The sequence below is a fragment of the Miniopterus schreibersii genome (genome assembly GCF_964146895.1).
Source record: "Miniopterus schreibersii genome assembly, chromosome: 6".
Classification (NCBI taxonomy): domain Eukaryota; kingdom Metazoa; phylum Chordata; class Mammalia; order Chiroptera; family Miniopteridae; genus Miniopterus; species Miniopterus schreibersii.
In genome coordinates this window covers 31620074-31647218 of record NC_138107.1, presented here as the reverse complement: position 1 = coordinate 31647218, position 27145 = coordinate 31620074, and the positions used below count along the sequence as shown (strand labels likewise).

General features: G+C 36.6%; 1 protein-coding gene across 27 annotated transcripts in view; it reads right to left on the bottom strand.

The window, feature by feature from the left end:
- The window catches only part of RIMS1 (regulating synaptic membrane exocytosis 1), a gene marked incomplete at its 5' end in the record, with an annotated part of 385667 nt that overhangs the window by 149128 nt on the left and 209394 nt on the right, over window positions 1–27145 (bottom strand). For 16 of the 27 annotated variants that reach the window (XM_081140463.1, XM_081140460.1, XM_081140469.1 and 13 more), the window contains one exon: window positions 12729–12828. The exons of 10 other annotated variants lie outside the window; for them this stretch is intronic. In XM_081140463.1, coding sequence (XP_080996589.1) covers window positions 12729–12828 — 100 coding nt within the window. Of the gene's footprint in view, window positions 1–9838; window positions 9977–12728; window positions 12829–27145 lie in introns of those variants that run through there. One more of the 27 variants, XM_081140481.1, reaches the window with a different exon arrangement.

Below are 27145 nucleotides of genomic sequence, written 5' to 3'. Positions count from 1 at the left end.
AAAAATAACAACTGTAAGTTTAAATATGTAATGAGGTCACCCTGGATGATGGGGCTTTGAGAAAGCACAGAAAATTTTGCGACTGCACCTTAAATCAGCTAAAAGACATTCAGAAATAAAAAGCTGTTTGAGATGGTAAACATTAGTAGTAAGTTTAATTTTTCCTGGTTTTGAAAGTAACATAATTTAGATATCTGAGACTGCGTGAGGCTCTAGGGTTCAGAAACACTGCCGTAACACCGTGCTGCACAGTGACCTCCTCACTCTGCCTCTGCATCGACCTCATGCTACAGGACCCAGAAGTGGTTGATCCATGAAAGTTACTGAAAATTTCAAACAATAACAACAAAAACCACACACACATACAACACATACACACCTTTGAGCTTCAGAATATTAAAATAAGGGTATTCACGGTCTTCAGGAAATCTAGACCAGACTGTAGTTATCACGTATTTGTATTACATGATAAAATGTAGCTGAAGAAAAGTCTAAGGTGACTGATAGGGCAAAAAGATTTCCACAAATAATAGTTTAGTGAGGAATACATTTCATGTATAAATATGGCTTGAGGCCTAATGACTGAAAAATTTATTCCCTGGAGCATAAACACAGAATAGTGAAGTACCCTGAAGAGCAAACCACAAAGTCAACCATCTTAGGGAAACTGTTTTGTTTCTTCTAACACAGTGGCTCTCCACCAGTAGGAATTTGGGAATGCACGCAGGAGGGAAACATTTTACTGCAACTTTCCAACTGACCAGGCTTCCACATTGACACTGAGTATTCCATTCACGTGGGAGAACAGGTTGTCACGTGCAAAGCCTCGGAATAACCAGCCAGGAAACCCTGTGGAAAAAACCGGGGTTTATTTGTTTTCATTGTTTGGGGACTGGATGCTAACCACAGGTTTAAGAAACCGTAGAGCTGGGCAAGTCCACAGCACATAAGAAAGCACTCTAGATGCAAATATCTTTCATAAAGGAAATGTTAGTGCGTATCCAGACCTCACATCCAGGCAACGCAGGCAAAATAATATTAATTTGCAATCATAATTCTGAATGTCAAATCAATTTCTACCTGCCTCTACATCCAAAGACATAAAAATGAAAAACGTGGAGATCAATACATTATCATGATTTTGGTGAGAGGGAGAATAAGGATAATAGTCAGATGATGATAAAGATGAATTGAAGGGCATATAGAACAAAACGGAAGTACTTATGAAGAGCTGGTACTGCTTAAACTTTAAAATATGATTAAGCTATAAAATACTAGAAAACAAATTTATTCTAGCAGAACATTTTTGGCAGTATAAACAGATGTTTTAAAACCAGAGCCCCATCAAAGCAAGTTACTCTAAATGTTGCTTTTTTCCTTTCTTTTTTGTTTCTTTCTCTGTTTGTTTGTCTTTGTTTTTATTTTGGCTACACAAACAAATAATTTATAGACATATTAAAGGACTTTTTTAAAGTTGGGTATTCCTTGATTGGCAATGGGAAATCGCCAGGCATAGAAATTTGGAGAGGATTTTATGCCTCAACATTGTTCTAGAGAAAAATGCTAAGTATCCACATTCGTAAACCATCAAAATCAGAGCCACGGGAAACTAGGTTGCAGACACTGCAAGGTCGCCGGTCTAAACCTCTGCCGCAGTGCGAAAGAGGTCAAGAGGGATGAAAGCATGTCCCTTCAAATGTGCTCCAGCTCCATTTGATGGAAGAAAATTCAAGTAAGAGAAAGCACAAAGAGCAGTGGAGGAGAAAAAGTAATATTCACAAATGCAAGTAGATAGCAAATATACTTCTTATTATAAAACAAATTAAGTTAAGGTTGGTCAAAGATGAACCTACTGACTCAAGAAAAGATTTCACTTCCAGAGTTCCTACATATTTAAGGCTTGGATTCATCTGTCTAAAATGATCTTTCCATTGTAATACATAATTTCAAAATATCTTCATCTTAAATTTTCATAGCAAAACATATCATTTTAAAAAATCAGGGCATCTCACTGGCCTGGACTTAAAATGCTCAACATGGTTTCTCGGCTTGGTCACAGGAGCTCTCTTAAGAATGGGATGGTCTTCTACTCAGAAACGCCAGGTAAAACCAATGCCCAGTGTGTCCGCCTCATTAGATTAATGACTCCACAATTACCCAGCTGTACTGAACTACTCCCAAGCTCACTTCAGAGAGTACATATTTTTTAATACAATGTACTTCAATATTTTTGAAATATTTAATTTAAAGCAATAATATCCACAGAGGTCTTTGTGAGGGATATGCAGTGAATCTATTAAGATATTATAAAATCTAACTCTGAATTAATCCAGACCATTAAGACAACCATGCATCTGTAGTTACACTGCATTGCCATAAAATCCCTTTGCCTTCGCTGCTCCCAATATTCCTTTTACATATTGTCCTTTAACATATCACTATATGGATCACAGGGATGGTGTTACTCATATAAGGATCATGCTGCTGCTGCTGGCTATCTTCTCTGTGAAACTACACAGAAGAAACTTGTGTATTTAAACAACTGGCTTATTTTGATGTTACAGAAGCTGACAATGTTGTAACCGATTAACGATTAACGGATGTAACTCTCCATATGTGTTAGAATGTTTACGGTTAAATCTGCAACCAAATATTCTAACCTATTCTTACCAATGTTTTCTACATGTTTTTAACTTATTTCAAGTGGCTCTATTTTTACATTTGGTGGCTAGCTTAAGTTGCTTTTGGTATTAAGGTAGATTTTAAAGTGGGAATTAAAATAAAAATTATTAAATATTTATACACAAAACATTTGAATATATTTATTATAACTGTTCCATTAAAATTTAGATTTTTTTCATTCATCAAACTCAAACTATCTTTGACACAATGAGAAACAACTTAAAAATACAATTGAGGTACAGGTGTTAGCTTATCCATAGCTTAAACAGCAGAATTCAGTAAACAGCAAATTATCTTAGCCAATTTGTGAATCTTGCCAAAGAATTGAAAGGAAGAGAAAGAGGGTTCTCATCTAGCAAAAACCAGTATCACAAATCTGAGCTCCTAGACTTTATTCCTTCAAAAATCCAGTAGGTTTTCCACTCACACTTTTTCCATCACAATCCTAAGAGTTTGTTATTCAACCCCACAGGATCAGTGAAGATGCACATTGCTAAACAGCAAAGGTGCCAGTAAAGACAAGCACACTCACAGCAATAAGAATTCACAAGAAAGGGCACAGGGAAATTCAAAACAAATCAAACAAACCAGTTAAGGGTCTATCTGCCCTTAACACTGGGATACTGTGAGTAGCTCATAACTGCACTAACAGGCAACATAATAACCGATGTTAAAACAAAACCCATTATTTAACAACTAAAAATATTACAGAAATTTTTATGAAAGTAGGATGAAATCCCTTTTACAGAATTCCTGGTTAAAAACAAACAAACAAAAGTAGTATACAATTCTGATAAGGAAGATTTTAATTAAAACAATGCAAATGAAATCAATAACAGCAAACTGGCTGGCAATTATTTAGCGTATTGGAAAACTCAGCTGTCTCGAATGAGGGATTTGAAGCTAAGATTTTATAATTCCAAAATTAAATCATTACTCATCAAAGCAACAAAACCCAAAAACATGTAACTGTTTATCAAATACTGCTTTAGATTTATGGTGTATTAAAATTAAGGAGTCAATGCACTTTAAACATCAATTCTTATTTTCTCCCTTGGAATATTCTATTTCTGGATACTTTGTGAATGCATACTAAAAATGGGAAATAAAGGGTTTCTTGCTCTTTGCATAATATCCTACACACAGGGTGGCTGAATTGTCTTCTAAAGATACTAAAATTAATGTCTCTTAAAGTAAAAGCAAAGTGAGCAAAACTATCATTTCTGGGAGAATGATTATGTAGCAAAATTAAATTGTGAAATTAAGAGATATTTGGTGAAAAAAGTGAAACTGAATATTGTTAGCACTAATATCTAAAATTTTCAGTGACGTTAAAACTGAAATTTGAAATTATTCTTTGAACAATTTGTGAAAAAATATTAAATTGAATGTTATATCAATAATGTTAATAATTTTTCTTGTGTTCTCTAATGCAAATTTTATAAATCCATACCACTTAAGATACAGAGTGATGTCACTCACAAAGATAGTAAATATTGTTAAGTAATATCTCTCAATAAATATGAGCACATTTTAGATTGACAGAATAATTCCAATGATCTTAGAATGTAAGATCATATACTGTCCATGATTTCCATATAAACCAACCCATATTGTAGCTAAATGGCTTACTGATCACAGCAAGAATGAACGGAAGAAATGGATTGACTCATGAGAAATATCAAATTATAATAGTGATTATAATAGTTCCAACATTATGAAAAAGTCATAATTAACCTTAACCTTTCCCAAAATATAAAGACACATATATTTTACTTGGAATCGAATTAAAGGCTTATCTCCATTTTAAAATACAAGTGTCAGTCAATAGCATCTCCTGAACTCAATCCCATTTTCTTCCTATGTGGCAAACTGTAAGTAGCATTTACCTTTAGGTACAAAATGCTTATTATTTATATTTAAAATACATCTTTAAAGAACTTGGATTAAAATAATTATTGCAACTGTATTCTAATAGCTAAATACCAATTTTTCAAATGAGAAACTCTATCTTACTCTAGCCTGGCTATTTTGCTTTCTTTCTTTTTCTTTTGTTTGTAACTACTGAAAGGGATAAAAAAATCAAAAGGAAACATCTTGCTAGGCTTTATAATTTCACTTATCAAAATTTCTATAATTTTGTTTTCCAAAGTGATGCAAAAACTGATGACAAAAATCACACACACACACACACACACACACACACACACACACACACACACACACACAGATCTTTGGGCCTGCTACAGTATTTGTTCGATGTAATTATTACTGCATTATATTTTATATCAAACATCCAGGTGTGCAGCTAGTTCACAAGCAGGAAAACTGTACCCACTGCAGTTCAGCTTTGTACAACTAGCTGGCAAATGTGCAGCCCAAAGGGAGTATGTTCAAAGATTCTGGATGGCAAACTCAAGGCACAACAAGAGAAAACTCCAAAAACAGATCCTCCTCATTATAAAGCATGGATTTCTCAACAATATTCTAAAGGGTCTTTCAGATTAAACAGATATTTGGGGGGCTCCTATTCCATGCTCAATTTTCCCATCACTTCTATGCCTTCGTTGAATAGTTCCGATGACAGGAGAACCTCGCCGACTAAAACAAACCCTGCCTGAAGACCTCTGTAACTAAACATCTGATCAAGAACAAGGCTAGCATACGAAGTCAGGGAATCACAACATATTTGTCAAAGAAGCCTATCAGAGAAAAGTCAAAAACAAAAACCAGTCTGTTAGGCATTCTGAACAGAAACAAGCCCTGGCCAGCCCTTCAGGTACAAATGAAATGGGGGTCCACATAAAGCGCAGCCTCCTACTCATCTAAATGAAAGCGGGCTGTGCTGTGTTTGAATTTTCAGTCATCCCTACCCCCTTTACTTACATCAGTATATTTAATCATTTACTTACATTTTGGGAGAGTTACACTTGGGGTGGATTTTTTCACTGTGATGTAGAATGATAACACAGCCATGAAAATATCAAATGGTAATTAAGTTTTTTGTAAGCAAGAGAATTTTGAAGCAGGTCTTGAGTTCTACCATTATCCATAGGAGAAAAATGACTTACCTTCACGTAGGCAAGACTTTTTCTACCACCAAATGCGTTAAGCAATTTGGTTTTGTAATCTTTACAGCAAGGTTATAACCTGGGTTATGTGACCCCTTTTATATGGTGCATAGGTTTAAGGGATGCATACATCCTTTAAAATTGTATATAAAGTGGTGTGTGCATAAAGTGTTTCTCTGTGGAGAGCTTGTTGCTTCCTTTATTTCTCTGAAGGTCCCATGATCTCTCTCAAAATTAAGAACAGCCCTAGCCAGTTTGCTAAATGGTTAGAGCACTGGTGGGCAGACTGAAGGGTCTCGGGTTCGATTCTGATTAAGGGCATGTACCTCAGTTGCAGGCTCGATCCCCAGACCCGGTTGGGGTGCATTCGGGAGGCAACCAACCCATGTGTCTCACATCAATGTCTCTCTCTCTCTCCCCCTGCCCTCCACTCTCTCTAAAAAGCAACGGAAAAAAGATTCTCTGGTGAGGTTTAAAAAAAAAATTTAGGAACAAATAGTTGAAGATTTGGAGGAAGGAGTGACTCAGGCTGGGGACATCGCTACCTTGCCTTTATGCTTTACCTTTAGCTTCCAGAATTATCCTTTCATGCAGGTCCTTAGCCTCGGCAGTACGCTAGACTTAAGAAATCAAGCAACCATACTCAGACAGAATGAGCTTTGTGATTACATACAGAGGACAAGGGAATTCACCTCAGAAAGCACTTTTGTGAACTATCAAGAGTCTAATCATAATTTTAAAAAGCCTTTAATATCAATAGGCAAGAGAACTTACTATATACAGATGGGCTAATATTTCTTCCCAGATAAGTGCTTTAACCAATTTTAAAGACATTTACTAAAAAGAAAAATATAGAAAAATAATAACTTCATAAATCTAAATAAATTAGAAAACATAATCTTGAAACAAAAGTAAAAATTCAAAGTGGGTAAAAAATTGTTCTAGTTTTGACCTGCCAAGATTTGAGGGCTAAGTGTTCTCTAGAGGAAAACAAAACAAACAGAACAGGACAAAATACTGCAGTACGACCAGCTTCTTGTTACCAAACAAACCTTCGAAAGCTATGAATGAGTCTAAAATATCTCACAGATGTTATACAATTAAAAACATGTTTGTGAGAATCCATTTACTACAATCAATGTGCCCCCTTTTCTGCATTGGCTTTGAAATCTGTTCAATATTTACAGTTTATCAAAATGAGAATTTATCTCCCAGGTCTTTAAAACTCATACGACTCATATAAAAGCTTCTTTGAAACAATGGATTTAAATTAACTAGACATTCAAAATTTTTGGTTGCATTTCTGCAAAGAATTAACCAACTCATTATATAATTATGACAACTACCTTCTTAAAGATAAAAATTGGTTTACTTAAACCCATTTCATTAACCTACAATTTAAGGTCACAAAAATAAGTATTATAAAAGTCTTCTTAATTATTAATATAATTATTAATTCTGTCATTGATTTCTCTATTTTATAGTTTGATATGCTTATTCCTAATCCTTCTGGCTTTAGAAACTTGAGGACAGAAAATATTTATTTCATTCATTAAAAGTGCCTCTGGATTACCTGCAGAAATATAGAGAAGAATATGTACTTGCTGTTCACAGAGATTAATTTTGTCTTTGTTGTTCAAATGACTTCCATCACTCCCTTAACAGAACTCTTCTTAGGAACAGTCACAGAGACTACTTCAAAAGGAAAACACCTCCATCTCCTGAAGAGCTTTCCGATCAGCCATGCACTGATAACTAACAGCACCAAATAAAATCAGGAAGTTGGAATAGACTTGAGCAGGCGATCTTTTGTAGGATGGAAAATCAATTTACTAGTAAAGTTAATGCCCTCGTATCTATATGTGTTGAGACTGCTAATCGAGCAAACCGGTTCCTTAGAACCAGATAGAGAAATCAATCATTGTTTTTCTTTCATCTCCTGTGCATCTGTGTGGGAGTGAACCATCACTGTCTCAGCCTTTCATCACGATGAGTGATGAAAAGACCCAGTCAGTACGGGCATGAACACAAGATTCATAATCCTCATCAACCAGCAGCGATTAGCCACTCCGCAAGCACATGGTTCAATTTACAATAACGTCTTTCTGTTCTCCCAAAGAACATATTTAATTAGTCTAGACTCATGAATGGTAACTAGCATTTGACAGGCGGCAATCTGACTCAGACTTTTGGAAGTGAGAGGTTGCTGGCAGCTTCTTTCCTAGTTGCCTCTGACCTTTTGGGTTCTGAGTTTGCCCTCAGCAGACAGTGGACCTCTCGGAAGTCACTGGCCAAGGAGGGCAGGAAGGAGCTTCTCCAGCTGCCCTCAGCAGTACACCCTGTCCCTGAGAGGGCGTGCGGGAACAGCGAGGAGTGCCCACGTCCCTGGCAGGCTTTCAGGCAGCACAGCGGCTCTGCGTCCAGGACCTTATCTGCCTGCAGCATAACGCATGATGCCTCTTTCCCCTCCTGAGGAGCACAGTCTGACAGCAGGTGCCCTCAAGACACCTCAAACTTGCTCAATGCCTATTTGGCAAAATTGTTACAATGGAGCCAAGAGAGTTTCTAGTTTAATTTACAAGAGCCATAATCTCTCTTCAAAAAAAAAAGCAAAGGAAAGAAAAAAACTAAAATACTTCTGTTTCTCTCCTGTATTGAGAAAACTGCATACCTTTAAAAATTGAACAGTACTGTTTCTTTCTCTACACAAAAATGATCGTCAGATGATCTTGAGCACCTGATCTTGAGCCATTGCCACAGAGAATAACATTAGAGTCTTTTTTCAGACTGGCTGAATGGAAACAAGGACCAGAAGGGGTTAGTCTGTCGCCCAAGGTCACACGCCCAACTCTGGCCCAAAGGCGTGCATTTCCCTTTCCTTCTTTCTGTCTGGGCTCTAAGCCCTCCTTATCTGAACAGTTCTCCCTCTAGTTCAAAGCTTAGCATCATACAAAAACACAGGCATTTCCACGACATGCTCTAATATAACTGTCAACTAGGAGAAACAAGGCCTTGCAGCCTTTGTCTAAATACTTCAAAATAACAGCCTAGATACAGACTGATATCTATATATTTTAAAGAAGATTAAGCTCTGAAGCCTCTAATTTTAGTGAAATCAGTAAACAGAGAGAACAACTTTCCTTGACCAATCACAAAAGGAAAATATATGCTTCTGAATTGTGTAATATACATACATCAAGGTAAGAGTTAAATACTAACTTATAGACAATTTAACATACACTTCGCATAGTCATTTAAAACATGAAACATAAAAATAACTTCATATAATTCAACTAGACAATCACCATGTATTCTAAAATGATAATATATTTGTGTAATTTCCATGTTCAAAGTAAAATAGTCCTCATTCTCTACTGACAGAATCCACTGATAATTAAGCAATATATTGCATTATTTTTACATTTATGCATAAGGTTAATATTATGGCTTAGTTTACCTGTTCCTGAGAGCAACGTATGAAGTAGTAGGAACTGAAGAAACCAGCAAACATAACAGCAGCATCAGAGTGGTTAAATAAATGCTACTGGCATCAGATCACTAGATTCTAGCTAGCAATGGCAGCAAATCCACACCACTATTAAAAATCCACCAGAACGCAAAAGAAATTAAACACAAAAACAAAAACTCTGTGGTCCTTGCATTCTGAATCAAAACCAAAAAAAGGCTGCAGTGTCTATCATTATACAACAGTGACACTAAACAAGGCCGTAAGTGCTGCTGTCATCAAAACGGATCTCTGCAGTGTACAGATTCTCATTGATTACTGCACTAATCTATAGTGCTCTGTGCTGTACTAAAGAGGTTCCCACTGTAGCAAACACCAAAGCTCTGGCAGGTCCATAATTAACCATTTCCTGAAACAAGGCACGGAAGATGCTGCCTTCCTGTAGTCAGAGACACAAAACGCTGGGGGGGTCCCTGAAAGCCAGCACAGGAGAAAAACTCAGGCAGATGCCTGAAGAGCTCCTCTTATGATCCCCCCAGTGACTGCACTGAGATACCCGTGGGCTCAGATGACAAAATCAAGCAGACCCCTGCTGGCTGCTGGACCACAGAAAACTCACCTGGAATGATTGCGTCCCATTATCAATTCCTGGCGATGATCCTGCCAAGCCCCGTGTAACAGATCATTTCCTCTGCAGTCTCCCTATCTGAGAGATCTCAGCCCAGGGACAACAACGGGCACAAGGAAGCAGAAGCCCGGAGCGCAGGAGTGCACGCTGGGAACAGGGACCAAGGTGCTTGCTCAGGCGCTTCCGGTCCGGCCAGCCCCATGTTTCCAGCTCCTCTCCAGGGGGCAGGACAGCCCCAAACAGGTTTTGCCAGGGAGTTAGGGGGGTTCATATTTCCAATATTTTAAAGATGCAGGTCTTTGATGATTGCAGAGTCACAATTCATAATCTAATAAATTTTTCACTGAGATACAGAATCATTACCCTCTATTAAGTCACTACATTTCTTTTATTCACCCCACATCAGGTATAATACAGAACAACAGCAACAATAACAAAATTAGTTGATTTTAAATCATGTAACTCCCTCAATTTCATTTTTATCATGGTATATAATTCAGTTTCCAGAAACAATAATGAACAGTGATATACTTCTCTAATTCACTAGGGAATGTTATTGAAAAGTAGAGGCAGGCTGCTTTTAGTTTGCTTTAGAAAATGAAATGATCAAATGATAATAGAGGAAAATCAAAGAACCATCTTTCATTTATTTAAACCAAATTCACTCTGTTTACTTAAATTACATATACTTGTAAAAATAATTATCTGATAAGGAAAAAATACTGAAACATGGATCATCTCATTGTCACCAATCCACTGCAAAATAGCCTCAAACAAATTGAATAATTTCCCTCTCTCCAAAGAACATGAGTTTCTCTCTATTTATAATTGCTTTCCCCCAGCCCCCCAACTTCCAAGTATGCTTAAACTCTCTTGGGTCAAAACTGGCCATATTGTTGCTGGGAAACAGAAAGGGAAATAAACATTAATTGAATCACAGTTATGTGCCAAACATTGTGTTGTGTTAATTTTAATTCCTTTATTTCTCACAAGTGTGTGGCAAAATCAGTATTACCTGCCCCATACTACAAATGAGGCTCAGAAAAGCTAATTAATTCACTCAAGGTCACATGATTTATAAGTAGTAGAGAAGGGATTTGGACTTGAATTTGACTTGAAGGCCCGTGTAGGAGCTTTTCACTACACTGTGGTAAGTAGGAGCTATTGTAATTATTTTGGTAGATGACTTCAGAGTTGTGCCAGTTTTGTTAAAATGCCAGTGACTTGGTGTCAAAAACTAATGATGCAGATGGACCTATGGTCTTCTACCTCAGCTTTGCACATTTGGAGCCAGCCAGGATTCTCCAGGCCACTTCACAGGGCTGAAGTCTTATACCTGCTGAAGCTAAACTCTTTTTACTATGGCTCTGTCAGAAACAAAACATACAATTACCATGGTCTACAGACAGAACCACTGAGCCAGAAAGTAGGCCAAAGAGTAATGATGAAAGGAAAGTCAAAACTTTCAACACCAATTTCCCCAAAATAGCACCATGTACTTTTATTTGATTGAAAGTTAAGAATCTATGGATCTTATAAGCCTATGTAGGCTAAGACTATGAATTAAAACAGTTTAATACACTGTATGTGGCTAATATTGTGCCTGAATTTGGAGATAATCTCCCTTTTGTATGTCTTTTTTTCTTATTTCTTTTTTCTCCTTTATCACCTGGAATGGAGTTATTTCAAATTATAAAATCATTTAGAATGCTATTAACCTAATATCTATCCCTCATTTCATCTCATGAATTTATTTCAATTTTGTATAATTATCTTGAGTTCCCTAAAATGCCTCCGTATGAGAAAATTTGTCAAATGGTAACAAATTGTATTTCTAACAGAAAATACTTGAGAAACCTAGCAAGGTCTCTGAAATGGTATATAAAGATTTCATAATTACAGAATCAAAACAGAGAACCAATATTAGAAGGGGCCGATGTTAAATTTCTCTTAAAACGTCCTATCTTTTTATTTCTGGGCACCACATACTCTGAGATCCCATGCATGGTAACAAGTACCATCCACTGAGGATTAATAGACAAAATCCTTCTATTTTCATCTATTAATTCACAAGTGTATATTAACAGTATTTACTTATTTAAAATACTCCTAGCATTCTGTCCATTTCAAGCCACACGTATCCCTCCTTGGGCTTTTGTATTTCATAGCCTCCCACTCAGCTGTGATTTCACAGCCACTTCAAAGACCAGCAGACTGATTTCCCTGAGGAAAGAACAAGTAAAACCTAACATCCAATGCAATTTGGAGCTTGCTTCACATATACCATTTGACCTTGAGTTATTGTGATCTCAGCCAAGGCCTGTTTGTGGAAAGGGTTCAGCTCTTTCACAAGAACCCGGGATCCATTATTTTGAAAAAGTAACACAAACTTCCTATGTGGGGACTGATTTTTCCACTAGTGATGATTCCAATTTGTCATTTATTTCTCATTCTTTGTGTCAGCATGAGTAAGCAAAGCATGTCATACACTGACTATAAATGAAACTCATGCACAATTCAGCAACTTGCTACTGTTTTTCCTTATTTTCAGGGAACACAAACATTCTAATCTTTAAATCTTTTTTTGACTTGGCTACTACACAAGAAAATAAATCACAAATGTGATTAATTGTCTTACAATCTTTAGGGGTATATGGCAAATCTAATATCTCTCAGAGAAAAAGACTGCAGATAAAATTGGTAGCAGGAAACTTTGTGCTGTTGAGAAAATGGGACAAGATCACTCCACACCTGACACACACAGAATGTGAATATATGCACTGGAAAAACAGATACAGAGGGAGTGTTAAATATAGACTTGTGACTAACTGGAAAAAATAATGAAGTGGGATTCTCGTACCCCAAACTCATTGTTGCTTACCAGCGCCTGCTCGTCGGGCCTGGATTGTTTCCTCTTCGGGATCAATAGACCTCACTTCTTCCCACCCTTCTGAAGAGACAGGTATCCCAGGTGCACACATGACAGCAACCGTGTAAAGAAATCCAGCCTGGGGATTCTCAGCCTTGCTTTCAAACAAATTCAAGATCTTAACTGAAAAGACTGCAAAGTGCCACCTCCACCATCACAACAATAGTCATAACCCGTGGGTTAGGAGCAGCAGAAAATGAAAACTGAAAGAAAATATTGGTGTAAGCATAAGAAAGTCTCTTTGCATGACTGACTTAGGTCATTGCAGGCGCTGGGCAGTTATGCAAAGGATTGCTTGGATAAAACACCTTGCTCAAGCCTCACTGGGCCTGGTGGTGTGGAGACTGGTAGCATTTACTGAGGAGAAGCATATTGGCATCTCTGTTGGGTTTTCACCAGATCCACAGGGTTCAGGAAATAAGCTCTCTGCCAGATGACACTATGCTCCTAGCCATTCCTTCTGTTTACGTATCCCCCAAATTACTCTAACTAGTGTCCTTTCTCCTGCTGTGAGCTTATTTGTGGAGAGGGCTAAATAAAGGATTTTTATAACAACAGAACGGCCATTAGCTCATAGGATGATTTCTTAAAACATAACTCTTCTGCTTTTGTTCAGTACTATTAAAATCAATTAAATGAGAGTTTCTTATTACTATATCTTTGATTTGTGAAGAAAAAAATATTTTGTTTCTTCCTGAAGAAATATTTGAAATTAGGTTTCTTTGTAAATATTATATATTCTTTATTATATAAACTTTTAAAGGTATATTCCCTCTTCTTATTGCTGTATTTTCCTATCAGAGGCAAATATATATATATATATATATATATATGCTATAGGATTTTTTCCTTACTTCATGTGATATGGTACAACACTACCAAAGTGTGAAGAGCTATACCTTCCTTTCAGATGGGATGCATACTCCTACTTTATGAAATAAAAAGAAAGGAATTATATTTTTTCTCTACCATACTTAGTCTTTTCACTAAAACAAACAGGTACATGCAATTTTAATTTAAGCAAATTATTCTGCAGGTAATCATTACTTTTTTAGATTTTAATACAGAGAATATTGTAAATAGTAAAAAATAATGTATATGCATATATTCCACACTTCCTAAAGCAGATTCATATGCTTCAAAACAAATCTGAGAGGGGATGAGGGTGGGTAACCTTACAAGAGAACCAGCCACTTATAGAAATGGTCATGGAGTATATATGAAGGCTGACATCCTGGAAACTAAATTCCTAAATTACCAACCTAAGGCTTCCACTCCACCAAACTATTATTTTCAAATTAAACTTCAGTACTACAGATAAAACTAATCACAATCAAATGCCAATACTATTAATGTTGGAATTTTAATCACATAGACTACGCTGGAAATTAGTTTTATTTCTTCACAGTCCTAGTCATTGATGCCAAAAAAAAAAAAAAAGGTCTGATTTCAAATCACAAACCTTTTACAAGTACACTTTGAAGTAATAATCAATACTGTATTGAATTTCTAAGTTCCATATAATAACAGCATATTAAGGAAAGAACATCGAAATATTGTACAGCAACTGTATATATTATTTCTCAACTCTCCCCAAGTACTTTCAAATGTAGGAAAAAAATCTCTATCCATCTAAAGCTAATTCATCTATGTATTTTCCTCTGCTGCTCCCAATCCTATTATAGAGAAACAAGGTACAGTTCCACATAAACAAATATACTGAGTAATTTTAAGTAATGACAATATCTAGATTATAAACTCTTGATGGGGTATAAATAAAGCATCTGATTCCCTATGGGGCTATAGACTGAAGACTGTCCAGGTGGAAATAACACACTGCTGCTGTATGGATCGGCTCTGTCTTCTTCATGAGCCACGCTGCATTGTATTAATGTACTGGAACTTAAGAATGGATGGCAGAACTCTGGGCATAAGAGGGTAAATATATTGTCTTTCAGTCTCTATGTGTGTAAGTCCTATATCCTCTTAGTGAAATCAAGATTCTTAATCTTTAGAACCAGTAGCAGAAATACAAGCTCAGGTTCAGTGTAGCTCTTCTAAGACATTTTCATGGACTGAACCCAATGGTTCACATGGGTCTCTTCACTGTTTTTCATTTCCCTTGTTAGGTCTTCAAAGGAGTTATACATAGGACTTTATTCTGTAATTTTTTGTAAGTTTCACTGATTCCTACAAACATGCATTCATAATTTATTTCTTCTGGCAAAAATTCTGAACAATGAATATACTAAGCACTAAGGTAAAAAGAAGAAAGAGAACAGGTCTCTGCCTTGAAGGTTTAAATGCTATTGTTATCCCCATATTACAGATGAGGAAACTGAGGCTTAGATATGATATGTGACATATCTAGTCAGTGGCAGAAGGAGAATTTGATTGAAAAACTAAAAAAAAGTCATAGCTAATCTTGTTTTAGATCCCTACATCCTTAAGTTTGGGAACTAACTTTTACCTAGTATTAAGTACAATATGGTTCATGACTGCAGCAAATGAATCTACACCAAGTAAAATGCACAGGATGCAGTAGGCTAAGGTCCTTCATAAGACTAGCCTAGCTCTGCCATGTCTTGACCTCAGAATAGCAGTTTATGAAAATGTTAAAGCACCACGAGGGTCATGACCTTAGGCACAGAGATCAGTTCCAATTACCTGCTTCTTACAAGGGCAAAACTTCTCATTGCTCTGGGTTGTTTAACAAACCAAACTCCCAGACATTACAAGTCTTGAATCAACCAGATGTGTTACTGAAGTATTACTTCCCATACTTAGGGGTCTGGTTTTCTCATTTCACTTCTGGCGGTTGGAGATTTCTCTCAATTATCACAAACATATTTTTATGCCATAAATGTAAGAGTACAGAATTGTTATTGCTTTAAGGTATTCCTTTAACAAATGTCTTGTAATCAAAGAATTCAGCTGGCTTCTAATTTTTATATTACAAACACTACTATAATAAGAAATATTTTCCTATGTCCATCATAAAGTGTTTATTCTGCCAAGATACACTTTGAGATGCAATCATGTTTCATAAACTAAACACAAATCAGTAAGTTAGAGGTGAGGATTCTGGCTATTCATAAATCTGCAGTTTACTCATCATGGCTACAAACAATTTCTTAAGTGGTCTCAGTTCCAAACATCTGGACTGTGTTTGAGCAATTCCAATTACTATTCCAACTCCCTTACTCAATGAAAAATGTAAGGTTTTTGATGATGATGCTTAATTTACTTCACCGTTTCCCAAAGGGTCTTAATCTTGATCCTAACTCATTGTATCCCAAAGAAACTGTTCTCTTGGAAGCTCCTGAAACCTAATTTAGAGTTTTGGGAGATTATACTAATCAAATTTTCAGCCCTTTCCTTCCTGATCACTCATCTCTCAGTTCTCCCAAAATTATTTTTGTTTTTGTTTGTTGATGTAATGGCAATTCTTCACTGTAATTCACACTATACTTTCTTCTGTGGATAACTGAATTTTTTCTTTCATTAAAATGTACACTAAGTTATTTAGTGGTAGTAATATTGTGGATTCCTTTTTATAGTTCAAATAATTAATTAATGTCAAATTACTAAAAATAATCAAAGAAACAGAATTCTGAGAACAGAAAACTAAGCTGTAATCACACAAGAAACAAAGTAAATAATTTCCTATCATCCAATCTATTGACTGATGTACGAAGGGATATACCAAGAATTAGAAGACAGGAAAAATTACCCTTTCTCAAACTCAGTTATCCTTAATGGTGCCTTTGGATACATCTTTTCTCCAAACTCAAAAACATGATTTATTGTTTCTTTTTTGTAATTAGTTCCACATGTTTAAAAAAACAAAGAAACTTCCAACAGAGTATAACTTAATCTAAGAACTATATGTCTAGGTCTACAACTGTAAACTATCACTTTATAAAGTATAAAATAGGATATAAATACAAAAACAGATCTCCACTTAAACTTACAATCAATTTCCTTTGGGAAAAGACATAAACATGCAAACATTAAAAACAGAATTATATAGTTCAGGAGAACAATAGGGGAGGAAGCAAAATTTGGTCTTAGTTTTAAATCATGGCTGGAGATAGGGTAACATTTAAAGGGGTGGAACAGCAAATGTCAAATAATTGAGATGGAAAAATCTGTGGTATGCAGGGTATAAATACTAATCAGTCAAGAAGAGCAAAGTGTCAGTGAAGATAAGTCTGTGAAGATTATAAACTGGAGCTACACTGTGAGGTCTAAAGGGCTTGGCTGAAGTTTTGGATTTCATTTTCTATGAAATGACCCAATCTGTAAGAATTTTACTACTGACTCCACTGGAATGACCAAGTGTTATGACAGTGATAATTACTCATTTATATAATACTCTAGACTCTAAGAATTACTTTCTCATTGATTGTTTCAATGTAGGAATAATTTCCAGTTTCTGTTCCAGGCATTTGCAAGGTCAGTCTCCTGTTCCTCAATCCCTCCCTCGTTTGTCCCCCGCCCCTCAAGCACCACAGTCATCCTCTGCAGAATACATACCTGCCAGTCAGGCCCAAAATTAATTCAAAATACCTGGGAGGAAATCCTAAAATATACCTGGATATATATATAACTCTTTATTCTGTCTCCAAAACAGAAGTTGAGTCATTGTGGAAAATAAGCTGAATCATTTTTCCAGTCAATTGTCCCCCATATAAATAAGCAACATTTTTATAGGACGCTAAGATGATGAAAAATAAAAATTCTCATGGAAGAACCAACACTTCATAATTTACAAAGGGTCGGGGCTGGAATTTGGAAAAGTCCTTGAAGACTATCAAGCTCTAGTTCATAACCTTGACTACACATTGGGGTTACCAGAAGAGATCTTTTAAAAAAAGAGAGAGAGAGAGAGATCTGCATTGACTAAATCAGAATCCCTTTTGGTGCTCCCCAGGGAATTCTAAAGTACATCCCAAGATGAGGATCACTGATGTAATCCATCCCTGCCATTCTGTTGCCCTTGGCAACTCAGCCATCGAAAGAGCTGGGATTAAAACCATTTCTTTGATCAGTAACTCCTGGGCTCTTGTTCTTCCACAGGTCCGTAAATTTAATGTTCCCAGAACAGTGTGTATCTCCAGCATATCTCACTGTTCATGCCAGTCTCTCTGACTAGACTGCCATGCCGATTCGTCCTGCCCAAATTCTATCCCAGCTCCAACATGAAACCAGTTTTCCTCCTAGTTCTTGTAACATGTATCATCTGTACACCCTATTTGGTATCAAAGAAATAAATATATATATTGAGCACTTGCTGTGTGTCAGGTACAAGGTACACAGAGCGATAACACATTATCTCATTTAATTTTCATAATTAATCCATGGGATATGTACAATTATTATTCCCAGTTCCTAAAACAATGAAACTTGAAGCTCACAGCAATTAAGAAACATTCCCAGTGTTTTCAGTCCCGGGCCGTGAATAAAACTATCTGTGTCATCATTATCTTGTATATCAATCTTCTTCATTAAGTAACTACTCAATAATATTCTTGGTGATCTTATTTTTCCATAGATGAAAAACCATGGAGACAAATGCCAAACAGTATTTATCATGTATGTATGCAAACACGTAGAGGCCTTGGGCTCTTTCCTCCTATGAATATTATAGTTATGAACTGACTATATCCCCCTGCCAAATTTACATGTTGAAGTCCTCACTCCAAGTACCTCCTAATGTGACCATATTTAGAGAATGGGTCTTTAAAGGGGTAATTAAATCAAAATGAGGTCATTAGGATGGCCCCTAATCCAAAATGACTGGTATCCTTATCAGAGGAAGAAATCTGAACACAAACAGAGGAAAGGCAATATGAAGACTCAGAGAGAAGACGGACATCTACAAGCCAAGAGAAAGGCCTGGAACATATCCTTACCTATGGCACTCAGAGAAAAAATTCAACCTTGCAAAAATCTCGAGGGTGGAGTTCTAGCCTCCAGGACTATGAGAAAGTAAATTTCTGTTGCTTAGGCCACCCAGTCTATGGTACCTTGTTATGGCAGCCTTAGGAAACTGATACAACTGTTGTCTCATCTCATACACACCAGACTCAGAATAAGTTTACTTGAATTAAAATTAGACCTGCCCTTTGGCATGGATCAGGTGCTTTTAAAAAGACCCAACTGCAGAAATTAAACTCAATAGGTAGACAAGACACTCAAAGAAGATGGCTATAGGCAATAGCTATTAATCAAGAACAGCAGTAGGCAACAGAGATACCCCACAAATATACGAAGAAGAATGATATGGAAAGTAAACCTGGATTCCAACACAGCAGCTGGCATTAGGGAAGTCGTTGTGTAGGGATCCAGCTTCTAATTCCTGGACAGGGATTGGTGAGGACACGGCAAAGTTTTAATTCTGAGGGACTTGGGTGACAGTACTGGACTCAGTCACAAGGATCCAGGGACATGAATCTAATAACCAAAATGAAGCACAAATCTGGGGCCTGGTCTCAGGACTACATTAGAAGCCAAATTGCTAGGATTGGGCTTAGACTGCAGACAGAACAAGTAGCAGGACTAAAACTAGCCCTCGGAGGGCCTGGCTGGAACAGGGGACAGGATGAGTCCCAAGCTCTCCCAGCTGCAAAGAGAAAATGACTTCAGGGGCAGGAAATCACGCAGAAATTAACACCCATAATGTCTCGTCTCTGTTCAACAGTGTGTGAAAGGGGATATTTTTGTTTGCTTCTGAAGTCTCTCCAAGGTCTAAGGTTCTGTTATTCTGTTAAATTGAACCAAAAGTAAGAACAACCTTTTCACTCACAGGATAAAATGGGTCAAAAACACTGCAGTGTGATTCTGCATTTTAAAAGGATACTGAAGAACTTACTGAGATAAAATAGGTGGCACTGAAATTTTCAATATTTTTCTAAATGCACTTTGAAGCATAATTGTTTCCCCTTAAAATGACCTTTAGTTATACATCCTCTAGAGCATTCTATATTAAAATTGTAAGCATATATTACATGTAAAATCACATGATTATTTTTGAAAAGGCAGCCGAGATTTTTAGTTTCTCCTGATCCAAAAATAGGAATCTCTTTCAGATGTAACTTAATGACTAATATTTCTAGCTATGGATTAATTTGGGAGAAATATTATTGGATATAATCATGTTAGATGTACAGGCTTAATTTCTCTTCTTTTTATAGAACTACTTTTAATCATAACTCCTGTTTTAGAAAGAACATTTTTCAGTAGTTTACATATTAGGCAGAAATTGTAACTCTGAAAAAGTCAGCTTCTCACCATGATGATGTCCAAAATTTTCTTAATGCATATTCTTACAGATTAGGAATTAGCATGTTAGCTCAGACCCCCCCCCCACACACACACACAGTCATTTGTGCCCTCTCAATCTCTTCCTAAGACTTAAACTGCACAGATGATTGAAACAGCTAATGTCCACTCCATGTCCATCGTAAGAAGTTAGTTCTCCAACTCCCTCTAAGGCATTTAAACTGAAGCAGCTGAGACCCTAAGTCATGCCTATTGCTGTCGTTTGAAAGGGAGAATTAAACTTACCTTTCCCTCAGGAATTCAAAACAGTCTCTCTTCTCTTTCATGCCTATTCTCATTTCTGTCCTTTGTAATACTGAACAAAATCAGGCCAGGTAGAACTGTTGGGCATTTGTGCTAAATGTCAACCTATCCAACTGCCAGTCCAGCAATCTCTTTCCTCTTCATAGATTAAGAGAGCAAATTAAAAAAGAAACTAGAGAAATTATTTGGTTAGAGGTTAAGAGCTAGAGATAGAGGTCTATAAGTTTGTCATCAGCCTCTGTGTGAAAAGGGACAAGGCAGAAGTGCACAAAAGGAAAAAGACAAAAGAAACTGGGTGGGCTCTTCTGAGAGAGCTACTCAGGGCAGGGACTATGTTTAAATCAATATATTCGCAAGGCCTGGGTACATGCCTGTTGTAGAGCAGGAACTCAATAAAGATTAGTGTGTAAAAGGCGAAAGAGAAGCCGATGCTCTTACAGTTCCATACGGAACCATCGCTGTTTTGAGGTTCTGCGGCTAAAACGAGAGCTATGACAGGGCCCAGAAGACATCAAAATAAGTTACTTGCAAGTCAATAAAACGGATGTTAAATGGCAATTTTCTGTTTTCCTATTTTAATAGATATCAAATTAATGCATGCACATGGTGAAAACTAAAAGACTTGTGATGTAGCTCCAATAACTCATTTCACCTCATGTCCTTTTTGCCCACACTACCAATTCCACTTCCTAACCTTATTTGTAAATACTTAAGAAAATAGTTCTAATAGAAAGCACTCTAATTTTTAAATAATTTACCTTTATACATAGACTGGTTTATGTGGGATGTTATCCACTGGTTTCTAATTTTAAGATATTATCTATGGTTAAAACTGATAAAAGAAAGAGACTTCAGCTCACTTTATTTACATCCTTTGCTTTCTAATGCCAACAGTTGTATCTCTCTTTTACATTTCTATATTTAAATGCACTTGATCCTCTATTTATTGTCTTAAAATTTAAACGAGATATTTTAACTCTTAAACATTTTAAATGAGAATATTCATGTGCTTGCCTCCACATCTCCCAATCCTTTTATCCCCTAATAAGTCACTTTGCACTTATTTTGACATGAACAAAATATTTATATTCAATTGTGTAAACAAATACAACTGTTCAGTATGGAAGGGTGTTTTTCTAAAAACCGAAAGTCAGTAAGTGGCATTTACAATATTATTACATGTAAATATTCCAGAGCCTAGTAAAAACCAATCATGCTAAGAGGTTAAACTTCCTTTTCTAGAGATGAACTGCCTGGGTTCCTGTTCACTGAGAAGCAGTTGTACCTAAGGTAACAGTCAACTGGGCTGTATCAACTAATGAAATAACATCACGTTTTTCTTTGCTTCATATTTGAACCATGGTTTTCCTTAAACGTTTTTTCTCCCCCTCCTTGTTTGACTGTTACTTTGTAGTGGTGAAAAAGTGAGACAGCTTTTCTTTCCCAGGTCAGTAATGGCATGTAACTTAGTCATTAGATATTTCTTGGAATCCATGGCGTTCTGATTAGTATAAAGATGCGCTTTTGGTGCCTCCTAGAAATGACCTTCAGCTTGAATCCAGACAGACTGCTCTCCGCACACAATGGCACTCAGGGATTTCTTGGCACTGAATTCCCAGCTTAGCGCCACTATTTCTCGTTTCTCATTTGCTCCACTTTCTTGGTCATTATTCTCAGTTTTCTTGAGTACAAACATCTTTAAATAATTTTCTCAGAAGAAGATTGCTAGGTAGATTTTCTGAGAACTTGGAGTTGACTGATGGTTATATGTGCATGGAATTATAGTTTTAAATGGTTTTGCCTGAACTCAGTGGTAGTCTAGAATCCATTGCTGATTAAGTGTAAAAGCCATTTAACTCTTACTGTTTTGTATGTGACTTGGTTTATTTTTTAACGTCCAAAAGCTTGTATATTTTCCCCCTTTTTCTTGACATATTTAAGGGTGTTGAAATTCCTCTATGTTTCACAATTTTGAACTCTGGATTCATCCTCTGGGCATCCCCAGTATTACATAGGCTTCCTTATAGATCAGTTTCATAGTTGCCTCCTGCACACAAAGGAATTTACAGGCTTAATATTAGCTTTTATTTTAATGTCTCAGATTAGGTTATTTTACTTCCTGATTAGGAGAATTAACTCGTGGCTGTAGGCAAGTCTGTGATCTTGAGTCTAGTCACGTGGTCTTGCATTTTGCCCAAGTATCTCTGTGCAAGCGCTTCAGTGCTACAGGTTTTGGGTACACAAACTGTCCCTTTAAGCTTTGTTATTAACCTTAATAATTCAAAACCTATTTTACACAGAATATCTGTGTACTTAGATGGGGAAGGTGCCCTGAAAATGGGGTTAGGCATCTCAGGATGTACCAAACTTGACCAAGAGCTAGCCTTTTGTTCTGGTTGTTTCTAAAGCACACTTCTGCTTTGGAATTCCCTCTTCTAGCGGCAATGTGTCTACTTGTATACCTAGATCCTTTTTAGTTTATTCTGCTGGCATTCTTAATTTCATGGCCTCTGTTGTTCATTCAATTTAAGATTGAGCGCCGGGTGGGTCTGTGTGTGCAGCTGGTGAGAGTTGCCACGGCAGCCTTTTTTCTAGGCTGCTCTAGTGGCCTCTAAAGCTGTTTCTAACATCTGTGAACAAAAGGGGCCTGTGAGACAGTCACCTTTGCTTGAGGATGAATAAGGTGTGGATGGGGCTCAGCATTAAGCTGGTAAGGGTGGGGGTCCCAGAATGGGAAGCGCCTGGTCTAGGATCTCTGAGTTTTCTCATGCAGTTCACTGGATTTCTTCTTGATTTTAATCTGGGAATTATGTTTGGCTGCCTTTTCTGTGTGTAAGGGGGTAAAGAGAAAGAGGGAATGGTAAAAGTGTGTTGCAATTGCTCCATCAACAAACGCTGAACAAATCTGCCAATCTGAAGCTCTCCTTCTCATCTCCAGCTCCACATATCTGCTCACTGAGCCTGAGTCCCTGTAAGGCACCTCATGGCAGGTGAACTTCTCCCCCCCACCTGACCCTTTGGTTTACTTGGCAAGTTCTTATGTCCAAAAGCAGGCTACTTTCCATCTTCTAAAGACATCTCATCCATTCAGCGTTCACTTCCTTTTCTCTTCACTTTTATGGAGTCTCATGGGGTAAGAAAATAAATGTTCAGGCAGCCATTTGAAGAGATAGCCCTTCTAAGTTGCAATTGTTTTAAGGTAACAATTGTTTTAAGGTAACATGATTTTATCTTAGGGCATTCTGTCTATAAAGTCCCCAATAAGAATCTTCTGGATAGCCAACAAAAAATGTCACAGGACAGGAACCACGGCTCTCTCTTTATCCATTTATCTATCTATCATCTATCTGTCTGTCTGTCTATCTATCATCTATCTATCTATCTATCATCTATCTATCTATCTATCTATCTATCTATCTATCTATCTATCATCTATCAATCATCTATCTATCATCTATCTATATGTGTGTATTTATTTATTTAACCATTGTACCTCTAAGTCTAGCACAGTGTGCTTGGAATCTAAGAGGTTCTTATAGATATTTTGTTTAATATCATGTATATTATGCAATATTTATGTAATATCATGTATAGTTATAACACAAAAATAAATAAATGTCAACCAAATTTTTAAATCTCAAACCTGCAAGAAATAGGTTACAGGAAATAAGACTATCAAAAGGATATACTATGCATTCTTTGCTCTCAAGAAACAGAAGCAAATAAACAACTTCTGAGCAGAATTCAAAGTTCTGTGTGAATAATGAGCACTGTGCTTCTGGAGCCCCAAAAGGATACTCCCAATACTTTGAGTTTAACAACTAAAGAATAATATAAAGCATTTCCTGAACAACTTACCCTAGCCACGTGATTGTTGCAAGAGTTACCAACTCTTGTTGCTGATTCCCTAATGTTTAAATTGTCAGACACCCAAACTGAACAGTCAACAGTTCACACAGCCCACAGCCTACACCCTGGCCTCTGATACTGTCTTTGTCTTTAAGAGTAGAATTCACACCTGTTATTAAGGGTTCTCAGTCTCACTCTCAACCACTCATTTTTTGATACCCTTGAGGGTATTATTTCTTACCAGGAATCCAGATCATATACTCCTAAAAGCACTGCTAAGCACCACCTAACAGTAACAGTTACAAACAAACCAGTTAGCCCTTGCTTTACAGGTGACCCTAAGAAGCCACTCATGGGGTTCTTTCAAAGTTCAAAGGCATATAATTTGTGTTTATTTTCTCAATTTCCACAAAGTTAGCAAGAAGAACAGGATTAAAAGTGAAGGATGTCCTGTAATCCAGAGCCAGACTCCTTCCAACTTGTTTTATCTGAGAATTTATACTTTAAGTTCCTTGTAATTTTAAGTGACTTACTCCCCTGCTCAAGTAACAATATTTCTATGTTTCTTCTTATAATTGGCAGCATTTCTTTCTCTCCTCCACATTGGCACCACCTTGTGTATTCTTTCTTTTCAGCCTAATTACTCACATCCTTAGGGGCACATACTAGCTCTTGCTGAATATGTGTTATGACTCACAATGAGTATGGAATCAGACAGAATTGAATCTCAAAATTATTTACAGTAACAACACATTATGGAAGAAAACATGACTAGTGACATGGATAATTGAAGGGATGGAGCTGGTGTAACATGAGGAACTTACTGCCTCTGCACAATGTGAATTATATTACACATTTCACTTAAAATTCAACTGCTATCTTATAAGCAAGATTAAGTTCACTGTTTTTCTTCTGTACAGAAAGATTTATATTAGTTAATATTTGTAAGCTAAGAGACAAGAGATGCTCAATTTTTTCCAGGTGGCAAAAGCAATATGAACAGCTTTCACGCTGAAAACATATGGTAGTTGACCTCAATTTTTAGATAAGCCCACTAGATAGAGCTCACTCTTAATCTATGTGTGGGTGTTGTGTGCGTGTGAGCTGAATTACACCATACTTAAAAGATTATATTCACTATAAATGCTGAGGTTGTCTTTCAGATGCCATTTGATAAGCTTATCTTTTTATTGAATGGTTGGACACATAGCAAAGTTATATCAATGTATTGTGAAGACACATCCCTTTGAGGCACTTTTTTTTTTTTATGGTCAGAACTCACTATTACAGACACCTCCTATCCCTCCCCCTTAAATTGTATTTCATTGTGTAGTTATTCTTTATTGTTTATTTCTCTCAACACAATGTCAGCTACATGACAGCACAGAGCATATTCTTTTTGTAAGCCTCAGTTTATCTACCAAAAGTACTAAATACATATTTGCTAATAAATATACAAACCACCCTAGCATAATAATATGAATAAGAATAGTGTATATATATACACATATGTATATATATACATATATGTGTGTGTATATATATACATATGTCTTACAATCTGAATGTTTGTTTCCCCCCAAACACTCATAGGTTGAAATCCTGCCACCTAAAGATGATGGTATTAAAGGTGGGGCCTTTGGTAGGTGCTTGTATTTTGAGAGTGGAGCCTTCATAAATGAGATTAGTGCTCTTAGAAAGGAGACCCCACAGAGCTCCCTAGCCACTTCCACCATGTAAGGAAATATCATGAAGGTGCAAGCTATGAACAGCAAGAGGGCTTTCAACAGAACTTGACCATGCTGGCACCCTAATCTCAGACTTCCCAGCCGGCAGAATGGTGATAATAAATTTCTGTTGTTTGTAAGCTACCCAGTCTGTGGCATTTTGTTATAGCAATTTGAACAGACTAAGAGAGGGAGACATTGTGTTAAATGTTTAACCTATATGTGTAACTGATAAATTGTAAAAGAAAATGCATGGGATATAGTAAAAATGCAATTTTAATTTCTGTCTCCCACTGCTCTTTAAGTTTTATTTTATGGGAATACTCTTCCAGTGACCCTGAAACACAACATAGCATCTACTCTCTCCTAAGAAATCTCTTACAAAATCATTCTTCCCCTTTGCACCCCACTGAGGACTAGAGGATATAAAAATGATTTTTAATGTTTTCTTTGTATATTATATATATGAGTGATTATCTCATGCTCATTGTGACATTAGATATCTATTGTATAGGAACCACAGGCAAAATCAATAGAGAAAGAATGCTTTAGCATCCACTTTATATGCATCATCTCATTCAAACCACTCACAGTTTTATGAGACTTATGGAGGTTAAGTGGCTTCTGTATGGTCAAAGATGCTAACTGTCATCTTAGGTAACGGTGGGCTTTGGTAATAAAGTCATTAATAGATATTACAGATTGATTAAAACAAAGTATGCCCTTTTTAGCTAATGTTTCATTTTGTAAATGTTGATTTGAAATTGGTCAAAATGTTAGGACAGCTACTTTGGAGTAAATTCAAGCCATTTATTAAGGAGATTAATTATAAGTTAAGAGAAAACAGGCCATCTGTATCAGATAATGGTACATATGATGCCCTGGAGTTCCCAGATGAAGAGATTTAACCCCAAGTTCAGAGGTGTATATATCCCTAGTGGTCACCCAAGTTCCCAGAAAAATAATTCCCAAGGAGGGGAGACAATGTGCAGAGGCAGTAAGTTCCTCATGTTACACCAGCTCCATCCCTTCAATTATCCATGTCACTAGTCATGTTTTCTTCCATAATATGTTGTTCTGTAAATAATTTTGAGATTCAATTCTGTCTGATTCCATACTCATTGTGAGTCATAACACATATTCAGTAAGAGCTAGTACTACAGTCCTTTCTTTAAGGAATGGGAAAAAATTGTATCTACATAT